General features: G+C 44.3%; 2 protein-coding genes and 1 long non-coding RNA gene across 4 annotated transcripts in view; 2 read left to right on the top strand and 1 right to left on the bottom strand.

Moving 5' to 3' along the window:
• The first annotated feature begins 4510 nt into the window (after positions 1-4510).
• On the top strand, positions 4511-11246 carry pycr1b (pyrroline-5-carboxylate reductase 1b). Its single transcript, XM_076039541.1, has 9 exons — positions 4511-4673; positions 5220-5313; positions 5632-5702; positions 5851-6030; positions 6238-6345; positions 6676-6789; positions 7790-7882; positions 9779-9942; positions 10986-11246. Exons 2-9 carry the CDS (start codon positions 5247-5249, stop codon positions 11158-11160), a joined length of 972 nt encoding a protein of 323 aa, XP_075895656.1. The 5' UTR covers positions 4511-4673; positions 5220-5246; the 3' UTR covers positions 11161-11246.
• A 498-nt stretch (positions 11247-11744) lies between these two features.
• LOC142897390 (uncharacterized) lies at positions 11745-14702 on the bottom strand. The gene is made up of 2 exons (XR_012928450.1): positions 14494-14702; positions 11745-13200 (listed from the first exon to the last, which is right to left on the bottom strand). It is a non-coding gene; the product is annotated as an uncharacterized LOC142897390 (long non-coding RNA).
• Positions 14703-16673: 1971 nt separating this feature from the next.
• Positions 16674-22979, top strand: part of mafgb (v-maf avian musculoaponeurotic fibrosarcoma oncogene homolog Gb) — a 17028-nt gene continuing 10722 nt past the window's right edge. Inside the window, exon 1 of one of the 2 annotated variants that reach the window (XM_076039588.1) lies at positions 16674-16995. The gene's annotated coding sequence lies outside the window, so the exon portion shown is untranslated. Of the gene's footprint in view, positions 16996-17041; positions 17931-22979 lie in introns of those variants that run through there. The other variant, XM_076039597.1, reaches the window with a different exon arrangement.

Genomic DNA, 22979 nt, shown 5'->3' with positions numbered 1-22979 from the left:
GTCATGTTTCCAGATTATCTGGTACCTGGATTTGCAGATTGACAGCAACGCACTTTCAAACCCTCTGACAAAAAAAAAGTGTAGCACTTCTAGGATTAGTTGATGGGTGTTTTTTCTCCAAGATTTCTATTTTCCACAAGTTTATTGGTATGTTTTGTTATTTCAATTTTTAACGCCAAAGCATTATTTATTCATGACAGGTGTATCAGTTTCGTGTCAGTGCAAAAAAAAATATACAGAAAAAAATTCTAATAGTTATTTATTAGTCTCCAATGCAGTGAGTGAGTAAAGTGGAGGACAAACTATTAAATCTAAGTTTACTGTTTTGGCAGCAGTTTTTACTTGAAACTCTTTACTGCTTTTCTTGATGATTTGTAAACTGAGGACACTAAAGTGACATCCTCCACATTCTTGGGGGATTTTCACTCTCATTTGTGTGCAAGACGTCGACACAATCCGGGGGAAAAGACAGTATATTTTTTTTTGTTGTTGTTGCAGTCTCTTTTCCGCAACATTAAACAATATCTGGCGTTAAACCCATCAGTTCTCCCGCCTGCTACTTCTCCTCCGCTCATTTGTATTCACTCTTGTCTCGGACGCACCCTTGTCACTCACTCTCATCTCACACTGGAGCGGGGATGAAATAAACACACCTGGGACGATTTTAGGTCTGCATGTGATATTAAATATGCACAAGCTCCCACCCCGCTTGGCAACGCCGCTCTGATCTCCCCCTCTCTGTCTCCTGCATTTGCTCAGCTCTGCTCTCCTGTTACACCGTTGCGTGCTTGTTACCGCGCCGCGCAAGCACACACACACACACACACACACACAAGCGCGCGCGCAGTGCTGTGCATTCACAGCTCTGGGCCTTAATCACCGCAAGCAACAAATTGTTGTGAGTGTTTCACCTCCATTCGTTATTTATTTTTTTTTATTTTTTTTCCAGTGGTGAAGAAAAAGATGGATTGGAGTGCTGTGGTACTTTTAATAAATCTCTTGGGGTTCTTGTTAAAAAAAAAAAAAGAAGAAGAAGAAGAAGAAAAAGGATAGAATGAGAGTTGTCACGCTTCAGCACACATGCAGAGTCTGAGTGGTAGATAATTCCGAGGCAGGCGGTGGTAAATTAAGTCTGTGTGCTGTGCACGTGTGTGTGTGTGTGTGTGTGTGTGTGTGTGTGAGAGAGAGATTGAAAGAGAGAGAGAGAGAGAGGGAGTCGCACGGATACCTCAATAAAATTTCCGGCTTCTTTGAGATAAAGTTGGGAACAGTTTTGTAAGTAATTACTCCCAAACGTCGGCAGCACTCGTGGGGTGAACTGCTGTTATTTCCTATTTATTTTCCGGGACAGCAAGGCCGCTCAAGAGGTTCAAATAGTAATTTAGGGCGAGACATTCTGCAAATACCTAAATAAAATGATCTCATCTGGAAGTTTTTCCAAGATAACAGTGGCATATTTACTGTGTTGTCAGGGTTACTTCTCAGCAGCAGAAACTTTCAAGCATTATGCACATTAGCACATGTTGTCTTGAGACTGGACCAACATGCAAGGAGGCAAATTGGGCTCAGTATTGGCCGTAGTATCGTTTGGTGCAGGTGTGCGCAACGCAAGCACGCTGAGACAGGAATACTGAGTTGGATTTCCCCGAGGAAGACGAGCAGGCCTCCTTATTAAGTATCAATTTAGCCAGCCGTGGCATGACAATGGCATGGCATGGTAAACATGAGGCTGAGGAGGCAGGGAGAAACGAGAGCATGACTTATTAAAATATGCAAAGGGAGGGGCGGGAGATTTTAGCATTGAAATGACAGCTGAAGACCGGGGCCGTGGCTAATTTTGAGAACATATATGCAATGTGGAAGTGGCGAGGGGAAAGGCAGCCCAACTGTATTCAAATGCCACGGCTCATTAGAGAACACGCCATCCTGTTCGGCACTCCTTCCATTTCCATCAAATCACGGGAGAGCACCAAACATCGGTCGACAGTCTCCTCTTGGAATAACAAAGTTTCTTTCAAATTCACTTTATTCGAGTCAGGGCGTCCTCAGGTGTCCCGGTCAGTCGAAAAGGAGGGCAAACATTTTGCCTTTATCATTCCGGGGCACCATCTCTTTGTCTTGGTCTCCAGTTGGAATAACAATCCTTGATGCAAATACAATCATTCAAATGTGGGAAGCCACTTTCGGAAACTCCAGAGGGGTGTTAACGATTCATGCTCACCTTGCTATGCTGTCTACAAAAATTGACATACATATATAAAAAAGTATACATACATATTATACACATATATATTGCATACACAGACAGGCGCACACACAAACACACCTATATGTGTATACCCCAAATATTTTGCAATTACATACGGAGCTGCTCACTCATGCAGTGGGTATGGAGACTTGTCGCATAAGGGTTGAAACTCTTTAGAGTCAAAGTTAAAACCTTATATTGTAGTTCAAAAGGATCTGGTTGTGGGTTGCGGGTTGAAATCCTTTCGAGGCCACCCGACGAACACGTTTGATACTTCTGAGGCTCGGTCCTCATGTGTCCTTCTAACCTCAGTTTCAGATCAGCCGGTTAAAAGGCTCCAACGAAACCAGGTTGGAAGAGTTTGCAAAATACCTTTACGTTTCAAGCCAATTCTATTCTTCAATAAAATTTTCCCGAAGCGGTCACTTCAAACCAAGGTGAGGATCACACTCTATCGGGTGAGACCGCGTGAAAGTCCCTGCTGTGACAAACACAAGTAGTTCTGAGATAAGATAACGGTCATGTGTGCTGCTATGCATTGTAGAAAGATAGTTAAAAGATTCTACACATTGGTTGAAAAACCAAAGGTTTTGACTAGGGATGCACCGATCCGATACAGGGATCGGTATCGGATCCGATATTGAATAAAATTCTAGATCGGGTATCGGTGACAATGAGCCGATCCAATGGCCCGATCCATAGGAGCAGTTCAGTTCTGTGTATTTCTATGCTGTGCGATGCGAGTGACGTCTGCGACAGCGCAGCGGCCGTGTGGTTGACGCAGTTGACACGGTTTTCAAAGTGGAGCGAGCGAAAGGATCCGCCGTCTGGAACTACTTTACATTACCTCCGCCATCAAACTCCACGGCTACGTGCAATATCTGCACCGTTAATGTTCCGATACGCATACTGGAGGACATCAAATATGTCAAAGCGTTTAGCTTTACAACAGATATCTGGAGCTCCGACGTTTCCCCCGTGTCACTTTTGAGTTTAACGGCACGCTGGCTGGATGAGAGTTTCCTTCCACGCAGTGCAATGTTAAATGCAGCGAACTTTCGTGGGTCACACACGAGCGAGGCAATTGCCGCTAGCCTGAAGGCTATGTCTGACAAGTGGCAACCTCCGTTGAGCAAAGTCCATGTGATTCTGAGGGACAATGCCAGCAACATGAGAAAGGCGATGGACAACATGGGAGTGCGTAGTGTGGGCTGCGTCGCACATACAATGCATCTGGTAGTCAACGAGGGACTTCTCCCACAGCGCGCAGTGAGTGATGCCGTTTGCATGTGGGAGAAAAAACAAGTCTGATTTTTTTTTTGTTTTTTTTTTAAACCAAGCTATTGAAGCTATTATGTTATTCAGCTGGTTTTATAATGGGTGTTAAAGTTCTGGTTGCACAATTGCACTACACTATAGCTGATTGCTGTTTACATTCAAGCTGTGTTGTACTCCTAATTGCACTGACTGAACAGGGAGATATTTATTATGTTTTTTTTTTCATGTTTGACTTTGACAAAACTAGTGAAGCTATTTGTTTATTTTTTAATTACTGTACTGGTACACAGTATTAAATAAGTTTTTCGGTAAATCTGGATCATTTTATTTGTTTTTAGAAAATGAGGAAAGTCTGACATTGCCTTGCACAATTTTTTTTTTTTTTTTTTCTAAACAACAAGACATAATTTGTTAGGTGATTCAATGCTGTTTTTCTGTATCTGTATCGGATTGGTATCGGCCGATACTAAACTTCAGATATCGGTATCGGAAGTGAAAAAAGTGGATCGGTGCATCTCTAGTTTTGACATCGTTACCAATCAAAAAATAAGTAAGCTAATAAGTTAAACCTAAAACATTCCCAAAGAAATGGCATATCCCAAAAGTAATTCTACCACTGTTGAAGAAATGCAATATTTCCACGGTGATCAGAGTCATGGGGGAGCTGTGGATATGGAGTTGCTTCCTTGAAAATAAAACAAACTTGATGGAAAATGAAACAAATAAAGAATGAGATTAAACCCTGGTAAGTGTTTTTCGAGTTTGTCCATTATTTATCCAATGTAAAGATAACCTACTTCCAGACTCGGAGTCCTTCCTCCTGACCTACATTTTTTCCCCCCCCGTCTATGCATTAACTGCGGTCAGCTGGACCGACCGATACAACGGGCCGTCAAGCCCCGCCCCTTCACCGTTAACTTTGCTTCCATTGGTTGACTTTCTCAAATCCGTCTTTCTGATTGGTTCCTGTTGCCGTCCGTCGTCTCGGCAATGAAGCGGGTCGACGCAGCCAGGGGAGACAGGAGGGAAGCCACGTTGACACGAAAATTACAAGCATTTTCGCTGCTTTAGTGCCGCCGGCAGATAACGGTGACGACGGCGCCTCACATCCAGCGAAGCCAGGAACCCCGGTGAAAAGTAAAGCAAGGTGAATATGGTCCCTCTTCCGATATGTGTTCGTGGCGTTTCTTCATTTATGCCGCGGTTTACGCAACTAGCTAGCAGTGCTGCTAGCCGAGGTGCAGGTGGTCGCCGAGGATGACTATTTTAGAAAATCCCAGATTAAACTGTACAAATGGACGTTCGTGCCAGCCCTGAACGAGTATATCGCTGCTTTGTTCAGGGGAAAAACGGTTGCGTGATCATGGCCATCGTGCAGAAAAAGTGCAGTACTTGGATTGAATAATGTGAATTAATTTAACGCGTTGTAAACATGATCAATCCACAATTGCCAAAAGTGTTTTATTTTCCTCTTAAGTCACGAATCCTTCATTTCATTCATCTCAACGCCTGTCGTTTGCTTTGCCTACATCTGTTTTTAAACTCGAGCAAACAATGCCCTGTGATTACAGGGACGCTGCCACCTCGAAGCAGTTGATGATCAAGTTTGTTCTGTTTGCATGGTGGAGGAGGTTGGCGGTCCACTCCCACTGTGTGTGACTGGGTTTCTTCTCCTTTTTTTCTCCTCTCACAGGGCAGAGAAGCCACATCATCACACAGGATGAGTGTCGGATTCATCGGAGCCGGCCAGCTGGCTCATGCACTGGTGAAAGGCTTCACAGCTGCAGGTGAGCACCACTGGTGGGTTGGTTGGTTGGTTCTTTTGACCCAAGGTGAATCCGGTGGCGCTGATGTCAGCGCCAAGGTCGCCAGATTCAGCCTTAGACAAGCGCCTCGTGTGGCACCGTGTCTCTTCTGTAACACGTCCGGCTATTTTTGGCCGCGCTGCTCTCCTCTCCTCTTCTCTTCTTTTTTTGCCACCAGCTTTCCTGTTAACTTTACCCCCCCCCCCCCTCCCTCTTCTGGAAGCATGCTGCAGCGTGGCCTCGTCTTAACACTTTATCCTTTCATCCACACCTCCTTCCTGTCTTCCTTCCCCCCACAAGGTGTGATCGCCGCACAGAAGATTACAGCCAGCTCCCCCGACACAGACCTCCCCACTGTGATGGGCCTGAGGGTGAGAAGCTCTGCCTTTGTCGTGACTCGTGTGCCATGCGCATATAAGAATTGGAGCTCGGCCTGGAGCGTGCACGCACGTGTGAGAAGGTCTGATAACCCTCCTGCGAGTCGTCACCTCTCTTCCTCTCCCGGTGTGCTCACTGCAGAAAATGGGGGTGAGCATGACGACCAGCAACAAGGAGACCGTCAGCAAGAGCGACGTGCTCTTTCTGGCCGTGAAGCCTCACATCATCCCCTTCGTCCTGGACGAGATTGGGCCCAACATCGAGGATCGCCACCTCATCGTGTCCTGTGCGGCCGGGGTCACCATCAGCTCCATAGAGAAGGTCAGTCGACGCTCTTTCTCACTAATCCAGTGAAGTTGTGTCAAGTTTTGTTGTTCTTCACCATCAACTTCTCTTTTTAATAACCGCCACGTTTATGTTTTAAATGAGCATGCACTTTATAGAGGATGCTGCTGCAATTTCCTCATGCACCATGTATGACCTTGCTGCTCTCCAACTTTTTTTTCCCCGTGCATGTATGTTTTACAGAAGCTGCTCCAGCACCGGTCAGCCCCCAAAGTCATGAGATGTATGACCAATACTCCTGTCGTGGTGAAGGAGGGCGCCACGGTCTATGCCACTGGCACTCACGCAGAGGTAAAAGTGCCTTGCTAAACCAAAGCAACTTCTCTTCTTGCTGTGTGAACACGGGGTGACACTGATCTCAGGTCAGGATACCTCAGAAATTCTATCGCACCATGAACCAACAGGTGAAATCTAAAGAGCTGTTTTTCTTTTTAAAACTTTTTTTGCACTTTCTAGAAACGTATGTCTGATTAAAATAAAAAATATGAATCCATTAAGAATTGAAGACATAATGAAGACGATTGATCTCGAAGTTTGTCCTATTTCATGAGTTGGTCAGGTTTGGAGCTGAAGTCCCTGATCTCCTGCATCCCTCGCACTCACTTGTTCCTTCTCCTCCAGGTTGAGGATGGAAAGCTGCTGGAGCAGCTGATGGCCAGCGTGGGTTTCTGCACCGAGGTGGAGGAGGACCTCATCGACGCCGTCACTGGGCTGAGTGGCAGCGGGCCGGCATACGTAAGTAACCATCGGAAAAAAAGGGATATTTCACCCAAAATAACACTTCAACCAAGGATGTTAACAATTAATTGATTCTCGATTAATCAACTAATCAATGAATGAACCGATAATTTGCATTCCTTCATTTCAACTATTGACAACACAGCTGTTCTCAAGTAATGTAGATCAACGTTTCTCAACTGGTGGGTGGCAGCCCAAAAGTAGGTCGCGGAGATGTTTTGGTTGGGTCGTGGCTTCGTGGGCAGTTTCCCTTTTTTTTTTTTTTTTTTTAATGAAAAGGGGGATTTTAAAATATATACTGTATATTTATAGAGAAAATGTGTATATTTTGCAGGACACACAATTGAATAATTTCAATAATTTATTTACTAGGCACGATAGAATGTGTGCTAGCATTTTTATTTTTGTGGAATGAAGTCGCAACTTCATTATAAGGAAAACAAATGTGAGTTCTGAGACTCCACCGGTGGAGAACCACTGGCGTAGATGGACAGAAGTCCACTCGAGCAACAGATGCCGGTCCTTAAATTCTAATATCTAGAAACCTAAGACAAGAGTGCCGCCCCGCCTGCTAGAGATGCACTGATCCACTTTTTTCACTACCGATACCGATATCTGAAGTTTAGTATTGGCCGATACCGATCCGATACAGATACAGAAAAACAGCATTGAATCACCGAACAAATTATGTCTTGTTGTTTAGAAAAAAAAAAAATTTTGTGCAAGGCAATGTCAGACTTTCCTCATTTTCTAAAAACAAATAAAATGATCCAGATTTACTGAAAAACGTATTTAATACTGTGTACCAGTACAGTAATTCAAGCTCTGCTCTGAGTTTTGCACCGGCGTGTGTCGTCTTGTTTTCTAAGGTTTTCACTAATTAATGAATGCCTCCCTCTTGTCACTGCAAACATTTGTTTTAAGAAGCTTGCGAGAGACTTGTCAGACTGTCTGGCTGGTGTTTATGAAAGGCACCACGTGCTCGTGTCCCCTACAGGCGTTCACGGCCCTGGACGCTCTGGCAGACGGAGGGGTGAAGATGGGGCTGCCTCGGAGACTGGCCGTCCGACTGGGAGCTCAGGCGCTGCTGGTGAGTCGGCTTCTCATCGCTGCCTGTGTGGTGTTTATGGCTTTTTGAATTCTCTGTCTGCATCGTCCACAACCCCACTGCACGTGTAGACAGAAAACTAGAGATGCACCGATCCACTTTTTTCACTTCCGATACCGATACCGATATCTGAAGTTTAGTATCGGCCGATACGGATACAGAAAAACAGCATTGAATCACCTAACAAATTATGTCTTGTTGTTTAGAAGAAAAAAAAAATAATTTGTGCAAGGCAATGTCAGACTTTCCTCATTTTCTAAAAACAAATAAAATGATCCAGATTTACCGAAAAACTTATTTAATACTGTGTACCAGTACAGTAATTCAAAAATAAACAAATAGCTTCACTAGTTTTGTCAAAGTCAAACATGAAAAAAAATATATAATAAATATCTCCCTGTTCAGTCAGTGCAATTAGGAGTACAACACAGCTTGAATGTAAACAGCAATCAGCTATAGTGTAGTGCAATTGTGCAACCAGAACTTTAACACCCATTATAAAACCAGCTGAATAACATAATAGCTTGGTTTAAAAAAAAAACAAAAAAAAAATCAGACTTGTTTTTTCTCCCACATGCAAACGGCATCACTCACTGCGCGCTGTGGGAGAAGTCCCTCGTTGACTACCAGATGCATTGTATGTGCGACGCAGCCCACACTACGCACTCCCATGTTGTCCATCGCCTTTCTCATGTTGCTGGCATTGTCCCTCAGAATCACATGGACTTTGCTCAACGGAGGTTGCCACTTGTCAGACATAGCCTTCAGGCTAGCGGCAATTGCCTCGCTCGTGTGTGACCCACGAAAGTTCGCTGCATTTAACATTGCACTGCGTGGAAGGAAACTCTCATCCAGCCAGCGTGCCGTTAAACTCAAAAGTGACACGGGGGAAACGTCGGAGCTCCAGATATCTGTTGTAAAGCTAAACGCTTTGACATATTTGATGTCCTCCAGTATGCGTATCGGAACATTAACGGTGCAGATATTGCACGTAGCCGTGGAGTTTGATGGCGGAGGTAATGTAAAGTAGTTCCAGACGGCGGATCCTTTCGCTCGCTCCACTTTGAAAACCGTGTCAACTGCGTCAACCACACGGCCACTGCGCTGTCGCAGACGTCACTCGCATCGCACAGCATAGAAATACACAGAACTGAACTGCTCCTATGGATCGGGCCATTGGATCGGCTCATTGTCACCGATACCCGATCTAGAATTTTATTCAATATCGGATCCGATACCGATCCCTGTATCGGATCGGTGCATCCCTACAGAAAACACTTGCGCATCAGACCCAATACTAAAACCCAAAGGCCCTGTCTGCTTTTTTTCGTGGAAGTTTTCTTCAAGGTTTATTTTGGTGATTGAGGGGAAAAGATTACGGGCTTCACTTCATTTGTAAAAGAGACACGTTTCCGATTGCAATCCGAGTCACTTTGCAGTTGCTGCAGTGGCCTCAGGCTACGTCCTTTACTCACCTTCTTTTTGCATTTTGATCATCAGCATAATGGGTTTTTTTTTTTAATGTTTTCACAGAACTCTTGATATAATATTTTGATGCACTCAGTAAAAACTCCTCTTCTCCTGTTTCCTTACCGATTTCATTGAACTGTAGTTGCACAATCAAGCCAACAAGATGCTTCGACAAGTTTTCAAAGACTTTTTTTTTCTGTCTGTCACTGGATTTAATAACCTGCATGAGCCAAAATGCTGTGCGTGCTTTGCACCAATATTGCAATAATGATGACTGAGGCATCTTTGCTGTTTAGAGCTGTGATGCTGCCTCAGCATCTCATGACTGCGCAGGATTAAAATGAGTTTCCCTCCCTGATCTCCTCGTTTTGTCTTAAGCCCGTTGCTCTGTTTGCTGTTCCTCCTCAGGGAGCCGCCAAGATGTTGCTGGACTCGGAGCAGCACCCCGGCCAGCTCAAGGACAACGTGTGCTCACCAGGGGGCGCCACCATCCACGCCCTGCACGTCCTGGAGAGCGGCGGCTTCCGAAGTCTCCTCATTAATGCGGTGGAGGCTTCGTGCATCCGGACGCGGTAAGAAATCATCAGTCACATCAGAAACTCTCCTGTAAACCTTTTCCTTGGAGTTGCACTTCTCCCCTGAACCATTTTTAGTCTCATATCAATGCTCCAGATATTTTTAGGTCTGTTTTATGCCTTTAGGAAAGGTCACAGAGAAGGCAGACGCCATACAAGGCAAAATTCAATCAATACCGTGTCTGTGAACTCCTGGAAAAAGAGGAAATGTCTGTCTCGTACTCGCCGGCCTTATTTTTTTTTAAAGTGCATGCTAATTTCTCATAAATCACATCTTTGTGATGTTACAAGGGGCACTGAAACCTCTTCTTCGTTATTTAATTTCTTGCATTTTAAGGTAGCAGCACTGTTTAGACTTGAAACAGCCGCAGCTTTAAAGCATTTGTTTTTAGATTTTAGGAGGGGAAAAAAAGTCAGACATTACAGTTTTAATATATTTTAAATTAACATGTTGATAATGTAAAATATGGGGACCAGTTCTCCCCAGGCTTTGAGAAAAAAAAAGAAGTTACTTTATTTCGTTTACAACTAAAACCAAGACAAGCCGCCACGTAAGGGAAATTAATATTTCAAGTATTGCATAAATGCAAAACAGACATGAATATTTAATGCCCTCTCTGCCTTCTCTCTTTAAAATGTTCAACTTTTTTTCGCCCCCTCATATTAAACATGTTAAATATTTTCAGTTTATCACACACACTGTACAGTTGCACTGATGTTATAACTAAGGGGTGGGCAAAGTTTTTGACTGGTGGACCATAATCGGTCCTAAAATGTGACGGAGGAGTCGGAGTAGTGCTTTGATATCAATTGAAAATGAACAACGGCAAAGTGGCAACAAAATATGTGCCTTTGAAGCCCCGCAGTTTAATTAAATGACTCTTCAAACGCTGAAAAAGTGGATGAAATGCAGCTATTTTATGACTTACTTACTATTAATATCATTTCTTCAAGTTCGGTGGGCCGGAATAAAAAGCTTAATGGGCCGTAGTTTGCCAACGCCTGCTCTAACTCAAGGATCCCCCCTCTTTGTCTGACAGGGAGCTGCAGTACCTCGCAGACCAGGAGCGCATCTCTCCGGCCGCCATCAAGAAGACGACCCTGGACAAGGTGCTGCAGCAGCCCGGAGTGAGCGTCAGCGACGTGGCCAACGGCAACGGCCGGCCAGGCATCAACCTCTTCAACGCCCGAACCCCGAGAAGCAAGAACAACTGACAACTGACGGCCACAGGCTCGCTCGCTGGCGCAGCAGACGTGCTCTCGCCGTCGACAGCTGCTCAGCACAAACTGCGTTTTTTGTTGTTTTTTTTGTTTTTTTAAACGGAAAGGACTCGTGGTTGGACTGAAATCACAGCCAAATTAATATAAATGCCAGATTACGCAGATTACGGAGCCGGCGGTGTCTCATGCCGGATTAGTGTGTGTGTGTGTGTGTGTGTGTGTGTGTGTGTGTGTGTGTGTGTGTGTGTGTGTGTGTGTGTGTGTGTGTGTGTGTGTGTGTGTGTGTGTGTGTGTGTGTGTGCGTGTGTGTGTGTGTGTGTCACTGCTGGTGCATCATGGGTTCCTGATGGACACCAGATGGCTGCTCGGATGCTATCGAGCTTTTAGCGTCCACCTTTTAAAGTCCATTGAAAAAAAACAAACAAAAAAACACCCAATGAAGGTAAATCTTAACGTACTGTTCTTTTTGTTTGTGCGACCGAGACAGTATTATGTTAACGATGACGTGACAATGGATGGAACAAAACATGACCTAATTTTTCTTACATGTGAGCACGGCTTTTCTTGCCGTGTCCGACTTTTGTTTTGTTTTTTTGTTTTTTAGCACATTAAGAAGTTTGTGCCTTTTTTTTAAAAAACAAAAACAAAACAATAAACAAGTAAATATTTAAAGCTTTAAAACATCTGTCAGCATTACACTTTAATTTGTTCCCCTTGCACCTTGGGGCAACTTTCTGTTTCTGCTGCTTTTATTACATTTTATTCATTCATAATTTTTTTTTGTTTCTCTCGTTATGGACTTATTGTGAAACATGATGATGGTGCTGCCTTAATCTTAAGAATCCATTCGTATGTTAGGTGTTTCACCGATGTCATTCCGTCAATATTCAGCCTGCCCTGTCTTTGTCTTATCTATAATTGGACCCTGTGTCACATGTTACCAGTTGCTTTGCTGCCGTCATGCTGCTCCGCTTGTCTGGAAGGTAATATTAAATAAGTCAAAACGGACGCTTCAGTTTCCTCAGTACGTCGTCAAACAGATTGAAAAGTCTGCTTCAACATTGATCGGTTGCAGTGACTCCTCACAGATCCTACAAGGCCTTTTCTATATTCTCACTTGTATTTCTTCTGCTCTGTGGATTCGGGTTTAGCTTTTGATTGAGCTGGTCTTAAAGCTCTTGAGTCGCCACGATGCACGTCGACCTGCAGATGGCACTGTTCTACCCATTTTCACGCAGCTAGTTCTTCCAGTTGGGGAAGATTTTCGAATTTTCTGCAGTGGGTGATAATTTGCATTATTTCCCATCACGTAGTGTCAAAAACACAGAAGAGTGTAGCTCGTTGTTTACTTCAGGTTACATCTGAACTGCATTCTGTGTATTTTCTGTGTTCTTTGCTCTGAAAAGTTATTACTTAGAGCATCTTTAATCAGCGGTGTGGTCTAGTCAGTAATGCGCTTAGTATGCATCCACATAAGTGAGATCATCGATTTAGACTGTATTGTCTAAATTTAGTATTGTCAGCACTGGAAGCAACGCAGTCATTTACAGCTGGATTTCATATAACTGACGAGCAGCAGTGACGAGACAGATTTGTTAAAATAGAAAGAAAAGAAACAAACAATTAATAAATAATGAACACAATTATACAAAAAATAAAGTTTCAACAATCAAGTGCTGAAAGTGGTGCAAACACAAATACATTCTCTGAAGCTGCACGAAAGCAATGGCTGATTCTCTAACAGATCAGAAACAGAAAACATCCTTTTAAACCAAATTTTAAACTGGACAGTCAACTGATACCTATCTTTTTTTTTGTGGTTGTACTGTAATTCGGGACCTTTTCTAGTGGTTATACAGCATATACTTGTGTATCACGTGGACTACACCACTGTCTTTAATATGAAATAAGTTTGAGTCAGTTAATTAAAAGAAAGTTCACTTCTCCCTGCATGTCCCTCAGGGTTGGTGTTCGTTGATGTGGCTCTGCGATGAACTGGTGACCCAGCTCTCACCCCAGCACCATGAGATCAAGCTGGCGTAAGAGCAGTGTTAGTAGGAAACAGATGGGATGGGAACAAAGATACAGAGTTTGCGGAGCAAGATTATGATATAACAGATTAGCGACCATGTAATGTAAGAACCACACTAACAACCTGCTGAATAGAACTGAAACAAATACTAGAAAAGAGTAAATATGCCATTTTTTCCATTATGCTGAATCTAAATTCTATCTTCACCCTTCATTGGGTGAGGAACCATGATCATAAAAGGTAATATGTGATATTTTAGTTAATTTTACTTTCAGTTCTGATTTGCCGAACTTATTTTTGCACATGTGACACTTTCACAAGTTCCTCATGACTCCTGTATGAACATTCAAGAAGAGTTTATAGAACATCACTTGTTTTGTTCTTTGTCTTTTTGGATTTCGTGAAAACCCTCCGAGGCAAACATTTTAAACCTTCCAAGAATTTCAGTCAATGGCCAATAAAGGATTAAGAACTTTCTCAAAGTAATATTTCTCTCCATCACCAAGTGCTGCAGACTGGGAATCTGAGCGAGTTCTGAACCAGCGTGATTATGCCCGGCTCGCAGGGTGTGCTGTGCTATTCGGACTTCTTGTTCCTCTTTGTTCCTGCACTCCCAGCTGCTGCGTGTTGGATTAACAGATGCCACTTTGTGTTACAATGAGATAGGCACGTGTGAGCGCATTGAGGAAGTGCACAGGTGCACAATAGCCAGTTAAAAGCCATGGAAGAAAAGTGATAGTTTGCTGCCTCGTCCTCATTATAATTCAACAATTATGGCTGTTGTGGGATTAGTTTATTTTTTTCCCCTTCCTCAAACCTACACACACCAAGTGTGGCTTGATTAAACTGGAAGCTCTCGGGGCTCTCTGGCTGTTTATTTGCGCCGCTCAAGTGTCCTGGTAATCCTCCTTTTATTCAGCAGGTTGCTCTCCGTACCCCTCCTGCCTCTGCCCGTTAAGATTAGCCCTTCCTGGAGAGACTTCCATTTGCCTCTCATTATCAAACGTCTGTTACCTCCTCATCGGTCAGAGACAGAGGCTTTGAGAGCCTCCTCGGCTGCAGGCAGCATGAAGAGGGTGAGCGCCAATGAGTGTCAATCATCTTGACACCAGGACAGACGGTCCAGGGTGGCAGTTTGGTTCCCATCACAATAATCCAGAGTAAAAAGTTGAGTGCTACCTATGTGTGTGGGCGTGTGTGTGTGCTTGCTGCGTTGCGGTCCAGTGTGGGATTTCCATCCACAGGTGCAGCCAGATGCTACCTGTCATCGCCACTCAATCATCATAATCACTGACCTTTTGCAAGTAACGTGCTTGTTTTGGATATGGTATCAAGGCCGGGAGGAGTGCCAGCAACCAAGATGAGGCAAAGGATGGAAGGGATTCGTCCTTCTTCTCCATCACTGCCCTCAAACCTCCTCCACCTCCCTGAAACGCAGGACGCTCAGACTTCCTTCATCTTCCGTTGCACTGTTTGCACCACTTCACTTCAGTCAATAATGTGTGTGTGTGTGTGTGTGTGTGTGTGTGTGTGTGTGTGTGTGTGTGTGCGCGCCCCCCACCCAGTGCACCAGTGTGATCGCTGGGCTGATACAGTATCAGCTCAGCGCAGCTGTTTGTTGAAACGGTCGCAGAAAGAGGAAGCTCCTGCAGTTACCACACGGTGATTCTGCAGTGCCAGGCTTCCCTCTCATGCTAACTGGTGCATACTGGGAACTCACATGTGATCATCGTGTGGAGGTCTGAATAGACGCATGACTTTTATCTTTTTTTTTTTTTTGAGTTCCCAAGGGCGGATTGCAGTTTCAGCCCTGCTAAAAAAGTGTGAAAATACCGAGTTTTGGGCAGATCAGTGATATTAGAAGGGAGCCTGGACACAAACAGATAAATATTCTCAAATGTTTTCTTTCCATGCTGCTCGCACATAATTAATGTTTCCTGATACTAGTTAGTATATTAACTATATGCATGAACTATCCATTTGTTTATTCCACCCATCAACACTACATTTAATGACTTGTTGTACTGCAATACTGACCCTGAAGATGACTTTTGTGTTTGTTTTCATCAGAGGTCATGTCATCCTCTTGTGTGTGTGTGTGTGTGTGTGTGTGTGTGTGTGTGTGTGTGTGTGTTTTTAATTCATACAAATAGCATTTTTAAATACCCTTCATGAAAATTTGTTCAATCACTTGATGAATTTTTTTGTATTTTGGAAAATGATGAAATTCTGGGAGATACAACTTTAAGACGGAATTAAAAAAGATAACTAAAAAAATACTGCAGTGAATTAAAGTGCTCTTTGAAGCTATATTTTCTCTTAACTATTTGGCTTATTGACTTTGAGTCCTTAAAGACTCATGAACATCAGACTGGAGATATAATTTGTTAAATGTCAGCTATATTTTTTTTATATATAAACTGTGGAGCCAGCATCTTGAAATACACTGCTAATAATGTTTAAGTGCCTTCTTGGATAATATTGAAAGTCATTAGTTCCTCATAAATGGAAATGAAGTATTGATAAAGGCCCGTGCATCAGTTCTAATAGTTCTCTCTTTTTTAATTGTATTGTTATTGAGGGTGGATATTGCGCGATATGATTATGGACGTTTAATATGTGGCTTGTTTCTACAATCTGCAGTGTGCAAAAAGGAATAAAGGTTACAGCCATTCAGGACTAAAACAATATACTCCAGTTCTGATATAAAATACGTTTGTGTGCATCATGTTGTGGAAAACCTTTATGACTTTGGTATAAAAAAAAGTGAAACATTTAGTTTTCTGCAGAAATGTAGCCAGGAAATTGCACATTGTCACACTCTGCATTATCATGTTCCAATGAAGAAGTGACTCTGAGATATTCATCTGCAGCGTCCGTTTGCATGGTCTTACGATGATTATTAGGCTTTGTCATTTAAAAAGGAGGTGATGCTAAAATATAGCATTTCTTCAACTCTATGAACTCTATTCTACTCTATATATAGGATGGCCCTCTTCCTATATTCAAATTCAGACTCAAAACCCATCTGTTTAAAATGTGCTGGTCTGTCTAACTGTGTTGTTCCATTTTATTTTAGTTTTTTTTTCCATTTAATTCCTTATTACTCACTCTTTTCTCTGTGTTTTTTTGCATTAGTCTAACCCAGTGAAGTGTCCATTGGTGTTCAGAAAGGCTCTTATAAAGAAAATGTATAATAATAATAATAATAATAATAATAATAATAATAATAATAATAATAATAATGTATTTATCTTTGTTGCTATTTTCTGTCTCTCTATAGCTATTCAGTGACGAATTTAGTCAGCGCTATTGTTGGAGCCAATTACTCGACACACTTTAAAAATGTTACCTCCAAGTTCAGATGTGTGTGTGTGTGTGTGTGTGTGTGTGTGTGTGTGTGTGTGTGTGTGTGTGTGTGTGTGGAGGAGGAGGAGCCGGCCGTTGTTACAACAGCCCTCGGTAGTAAAGAGTCTGGTGTATCTTTAAATGCGGGTTGCGTTGATCCTTCATGAATGAAACCATGTGATCCAAACATCAAATGACGTCTGGCGCCTCCGATCACAGACTAAAAAAAACACACAAGCGAGGACGGAAGGAGTGGATATATGTAGAGAGCAGCCGAAGAAGAGGCGTGAGCGGAAAAAATAACACACAAAGCACACACACACATCAACACACACACATTTCTCCTGCTGTCCCCTCCACACACCGGCTCGGCTCGGCCGACCATCGGCGAACTCACGCCTCGGATCGACGGTGCGGCGGGCGAAAGGCACCGGGGGCTCGGACTTCTGGTGAGTCAGCTGTGTTCTCAAAATATTTATTTTTTGGGGGGATTCCGTCAAAAGTGCTGAATTATTATTAATATATATATTTTTTTAACCGCGTTCGTTGTGCTTACTGTGCGCCGCCGACCGCCGTACAACGCGGACGCGTTCGTGCCGCTCGCGGCTCGCACCTCCAAATCGCGACGGTCCTGTTCCGGCCGAACTCTCTGGGCGGTTGGCCTCGCGGGCGGCGGAGTCACTTTTAAAGGGCAGCGGCGCGAGCCGCGGAATGCTGAATCATCATCACGGTCCAGACCCGCGCGTGCTCTCCCCCCACTGGCCCGGCGCGCGGGCTTGGTCGCGCGGCGAGATAGGTAGAGGGAGAGAGAGTGAGTGAGTGTGAGAGAGAGAGAGAGAGAGAGAGAGAGAGAGAGAGAGAGAGAGAGAGAGAGAGAAGCGGCTACGCTACTTTACAACCGAGCGAGCGAGCGAGCGACTGCCTTAATCAGCCAGACAAAGGGGGGTGTTCGCCGCACTGCCTGCCTGCTGGCTGGCTGTCAGCCGCTACCAGGAGCCATGTGTCGGAATTAGAGAGCAGACAGCCACCCCCGGGGAGGGCAGCTCGATAGCGGGGTGGTGGGCTCGTTCTACTCTGTGCGACGTGCCGGTGGGGATTCCCCCCTTGTGCCGCGTTCCGCCGAATAGCTACTTATTATTAAGTCATATGTTTTTGAAAAGACGGTGAGCGGCAGTTGGGGGAGCGTTCTCCGAAGTGGGACGGAGGAAACCCCCGGAAACCCTTGAACTGAATCTCCGTCTGACTGACTGACTGACTGACTGACTGTCCCCGTCCCCCTGGTGCTGGTGCTGAAGCAGCGGCGACGGCAGCAAACACGGAGCGGCGGTCACCGCCCGACCGCGGTGGCTCCTGGCGCCGCTGACTCGTCCCGGTTCCTCGCCAGGTAAGACGGTCAACTGACTGAGAGAGTTCCATTTTCGGACAGTTTTCCACTGACCTAAAGAGGGAGAAGCCTTTATGTTCCATCTCCCCCCGCCCGCCCCTCCTCCCTCTTGTTGTCTTGTCTCACAAAACAAACGTTGCAAGGTGCACAACCAAAGAGCAAACAACGGCGACAGCGATAGAACAAAACAAGCCGAGCTGTCACCGCGCTCGGTGATTTTAAGTGACAGCAGACGCGGCTAACTAGCTTAAGGAGTTGAATTCCGGCGCTGTTGTAGTTGAATAGAGGAGCCGTGAGTGAGCGTGTTGGCCATTTGCTTTGTGTCATGACGCTCCTATTCTGTCACATAACATTAGGTGAGAGGTTTTCTAAGAAGGAGGAGGGGGAGGGTATATGGGTCGAGTGTTTTGTGCCGCCAGAAAACGTCCAAAAATATATTTTTGTTTTTTTGTTTTGTTAAAAAAAAGGGGGGGGGGGGGGTTCCGTCTATTTCCCGGCGTGTGGGTGCTTTATGCGCACCGGGTTTAGGGCTCGCGGCGGAGATGCTGATTCATCACAACGTTGTTGTTCCTCAACGTTCCGCGCGAGCAGAGGCACGAGGGAGCCATGGCAACATGGCACCGGCGCGCGGACAAAGGTCTGGAGAGAGAGAGAGAGAGAGAGAGAGAGAGAGAGAGAGAGAGAGAGAGAGAGAGGTTTATATCGCGGTTCTAACTATCGCGGTACCGGAAATGGGCAGAACCATGGTGCTGATGGTGCTGAAACGCAAAACTCAACATGAGATACAATGTCTCCCCTCCCCCGGTCTTCTGACGACCATTGACGTGTGTTTGTGGGATAATTAGAGCTCTACGTGTGGGCGCCAAGTGTGCGTATGCGAAGTGTCATCGCTGCTAAAATTGTCCCCTATTGAATTAAATGGTAGAGTTCATTTTTTTCCAGTTTATTTCGGTTAAATATGACGGTGCTTCAGTCGTTTTCCTTTGTTGTTGTTTTTTCTACTAGGTTAGAAACAGTTTTGTTGTTAAAAAAGAAAAAAAGAAAAAAAGAAAGTTGTTCACATACATGGATCAGTGCGCTGCCTTGCTTTGTTAAAATTCATGTACTTTTACCAACAGTACTGCTTCATAACAGGGATAATAACAAAAAAACTAATAGAAATAATATAATAGAATTATGGCATTCAAAAAACACCAATAAGTATAAACATCACATTATATCTATTGTTTTATTGTTCAATAACGTGTTAATACCAGAAGCATCGCCGAATTCTGAGTTTCGATTCAGTGAAATCCCCACCGACATCCTCAGACAGATGGGATGCTTTGCAACTTCTACAAATATCCTCCAATTGATCTCTGCTAGATGGGCCATTACCTGCTGCCGCCTTAGTCGCAAGCGTGTATGGAGTGTTGCAATTTAAACACTAAAGAGTGAGGGCTAATAGAAAGGCTCAGTGGGCACAAGAAAAACAGAAAACTTCACCCCCTAATGACTCCATATCAGCATCTTTAGTGAGAGTCAGCACTCTGCGGAGTGTATCAAAAGTATGTAGTAAGCAAGTTGGCAAGTACTGTAATAGAGGGTCATAATGATGAAACAGTTGTATCAGTATTGGAGGAGAAGAACCCCCCCATAGCCCTTCACTGTCTCTCCTCCTCTCTCCCTCTCTTTTACGCACACACACACACACACACACACACACACGCACCCACCAAACCAAGGGGCTAAACTTTTTATACACGGTATCAGTATTTAATCAGTGCTTGAAGAGCATTTCTCTGTCAAGTACTTTTCCCCATCCTTCCCTGGTGTTCACGGTAATTGAACGCTGACCAATGCTTATGCGAGCAACTTCTGCTGATGGTGGCGGAGCGGCAGCAAAGCGCGCGGAGCACGGGGGGGTTTGGGAGGGGGATGAAGGAAGAGGGAGGAAGAATGAGAGATGGGATTTGCAGAGATTGAGAACAAGGACCTTTTTGTCTTCAAGGCATTCCCCTGAAAATGCTGTGGCGAAGCAAATGCGCTCTCGCTTGACAGATGGTGTTTTCACTTGTTACTTAGCACAGCTAGTTTCTTTGCCTTGTCGTATGTGTGTGTGTGTGTGTGAAAGTGATGTGTGTAGGTGTGTGTGTGTGTGAAGAGAGCAGGTGATATGGAACACCTATAAGATGCAGGGATAGTTGCTCTGGGGCCTGGCTCTGTGTGTGTGTGTGTGTGTGTGTGTGTGTGTGTGTGTGTGTGTGTGTGTGTGTGTCGGGGGGTCCAAGAACCAAGGTTATAAATTGCAAGCGAGTAGGTTCCGCACTGCACCTCTGAGGCTGTGGCAATGGGAAGTGGTTTTACTCTCAGTTGGCTGTCATTGTTGCATTTTGCACTTGTCAGTTAATTCCTTTTTCATCATTGTTTGAAGCGTCTCTCTGCAGGAGGAAGCCCCCGCGCTAAGTGTGCAGCCTTTCTGCTTTAAAACATCTGAAAAGTGCATCTGTGTGGCGTTATTGTGGAAAGGTCACATGAGCTCGTTTTCATTCCGGAGCGACACCGTGGTCAAGTTGATGTGTGAAACCGCATCTCGTCGCGTGTGAGGGAGGACAGAGAGCTGACATGGAGTGTTTAGTCTAATAAAAAGAGGCATGGAAATGCACAAAGAGCTGAAAGTGCAATCGACTGAGGCAACAGCCTCTCAAACCATGACGTGCTACTTCAGTAGTTCACAAACAAACTATTTTGAGAAAATCGTTGTCCTCAGCTGACCATTTTCATCAAAGAAAATTACAGGAAGTTTACGGTCTCATGAAAGAACAGGCAACTGATTTGGAAACTGGAAGTCAGAAAAAACACTTTTTGTCTGTTGTCATCTAATCTAATGTAAAATATACCACTATCTGCTCCTATTTCAGTTCATAACCCCAAATATTCTTTGGTCTCTGTGAAAACAAACATCCAATATTGAAACAAATGATCAGGAAATGCCTCTTTTAAACTGAAAACACATTTTCAGCAAAGCTACTTAATTGTCTCGTAGCTGCCTCGTTATTGGCCAGAGTTTAACATTCATTAACGTTCAATTCTTATTCATTTTCTTAATGGTCCTAATGCACAGTGATATTAACAGACGCGCTCCTGTTTCCGTGCTCTCCATCCCACTCTGGGATCGCCGGCGCACTTTGGGATTGCGCTGGAGATGAAATCTCACAGAGGCAGCATTTATTGCCGCCGGATTGCAGGAGATTGCGCAGGTGTTTTAAATATTGTGTCCGCCGCACCGCACCGCACCACACCCACCCACCCCTCCACCTCTCTCTACACTCCAGCGAGCATGTTGTTGTGCGTTTTTGCGGAGGTAATTTCCAAGCTGCTCCTGTGTGTTTATGTTTTTCTTCACCGCCGGGATCCATTTCCGACAAAAAAAAAAAAAAAAAAGAGTCTTGTTATGCTTGCAAATTTTTCTGAGTGCGAGAGAGAAGTTTTAAAAACAAAAAAGAGAGAAGTAAAAGCAGGAATAAACGCCAGCGTGTGCGAGTGGGTGCGAGGGAGAGGCAGAGAGAAAGAGGAAGCAGAGGGGCAGATCAATAGTTGAGTGTTTTTTTTTTTCTCCCTCCACCGTAATGATGAAATATGGTGTAAGCAGATCTGGTGCATAATCGTTGCTGCGCTGCACGTTTTTCCTTCTTCTTCTTCTTCTTCTTCTTCTTCTTCTTCTTCTTCTTCTTCTTCTTCTCCTCCTGCTGCTTCCACGTGAGTGTGCCACCGCTGCCGCTGCTGCCGCCGCTGCCGCCGCCACCTGTCCTTGTGTTCGTCTGTGACTTTGTGCGTCAAGTGCAGCCACCCTCCCTCCACAAGTGCCTCGGCTGGCTCCTCATTTGAATAACCTCTCAGTGAGCTACGGCACCACGAAGAAGACAAGTCAGACCCCAACTCACTCGCAGCACCAGTCAAATAAGAGCGGAGGGTTCAGGGAAAAGGTAAAGTTTTGGTTCAGCTGGAGACGCGAAACGAAGTTTCAGTTTATTTCGGACAGCCCCTCGAGATGCAGCATCTCGTTTTCAAGGAGGTCCCGCATACAAGTAACACAAAGACATACGTTACAAAGATACACAAAACACGCTGCCTCTCCAACTTCCAAAGGCCCCCCCACCCCCATGCAACATCACATCACAGGCTCTCAAAATAATAAGTTTATGGTACACATATGCACACACGGCAATCATATGCACTGACATTGCATTACAAATATGCATCACAATGAAACACCTGGAGCAACAGAAGGCAACTAGTTTTAAGAAAAATAACAAATGAAAGAAATAAAGTAAGAAATGATCTAAAAATCAAGGACATTCTGCTCTTAAATGGGAAAATACATTTGCTGTAAAGGTGGAAAAAAAAGATGTGATGGACTCTAAAATGGACAGTAAATTGCTCCAATCGGATGGGGCTTTGTACCTGAATGACCTGCGACCTATTTCCTTATGGATTTTTGGGACTGTGAAAAATGGATAGGCCGTATGTCTAAAAGAAGATGTGAAGATGTACATCGTATTAGGAGCCGTTTTAGGTACAGTGGAACAATGGAATGAAGTTAAAAAAAAAAACCACATGTATCTTTAAGTTTGACTACTTACTAAAATGAATAATTGTAGTATTTTTTGGCTGTTAATAAGCTTTGATGTTTTCATATGCAGTCAGTTGAAGGTGGCCCATATTTAGGACAGGGGTTCATGGACGTTCACAGTTGATATAAGAAAGAGCTTCCATCAGCAAGGCGGGATTAACACCAACATTGTTTTCTGTGGCACGAGATGCTGCTTGACGGAGCCGTTAGCTTGTGTGAATTTCTGGTCGAGGCTTCTTTTTCCGGCTCTGGCTGCGGTGCGCTGATATCCTGCCTTTGTAAAAGAGTCGCGCTCTCGCGTTCTCCCTCTGAGGACCTCTTGTGTTTATTTTGGAGCTCTTTTATTTATTTATTTTTTTGGTTGTTGTTGATGTTGAGAAGAGCTCCAGTCAAAGAAGAAGGCAACTCATTCCCACACAAACGCAAATAGACGGCAG

The sequence above is a fragment of the Nelusetta ayraudi genome, unplaced genomic scaffold, assembly GCF_046127955.1.
Source record: "Nelusetta ayraudi isolate G7.1 ecotype Tasmania unplaced genomic scaffold, CSIRO-AGI_Nayr_v1 ptg000004l, whole genome shotgun sequence".
NCBI classification, from domain to species: Eukaryota; Metazoa; Chordata; class Actinopteri; order Tetraodontiformes; family Monacanthidae; genus Nelusetta; species Nelusetta ayraudi.
This window is presented reverse-complemented; position numbering and strand designations above follow the sequence as displayed.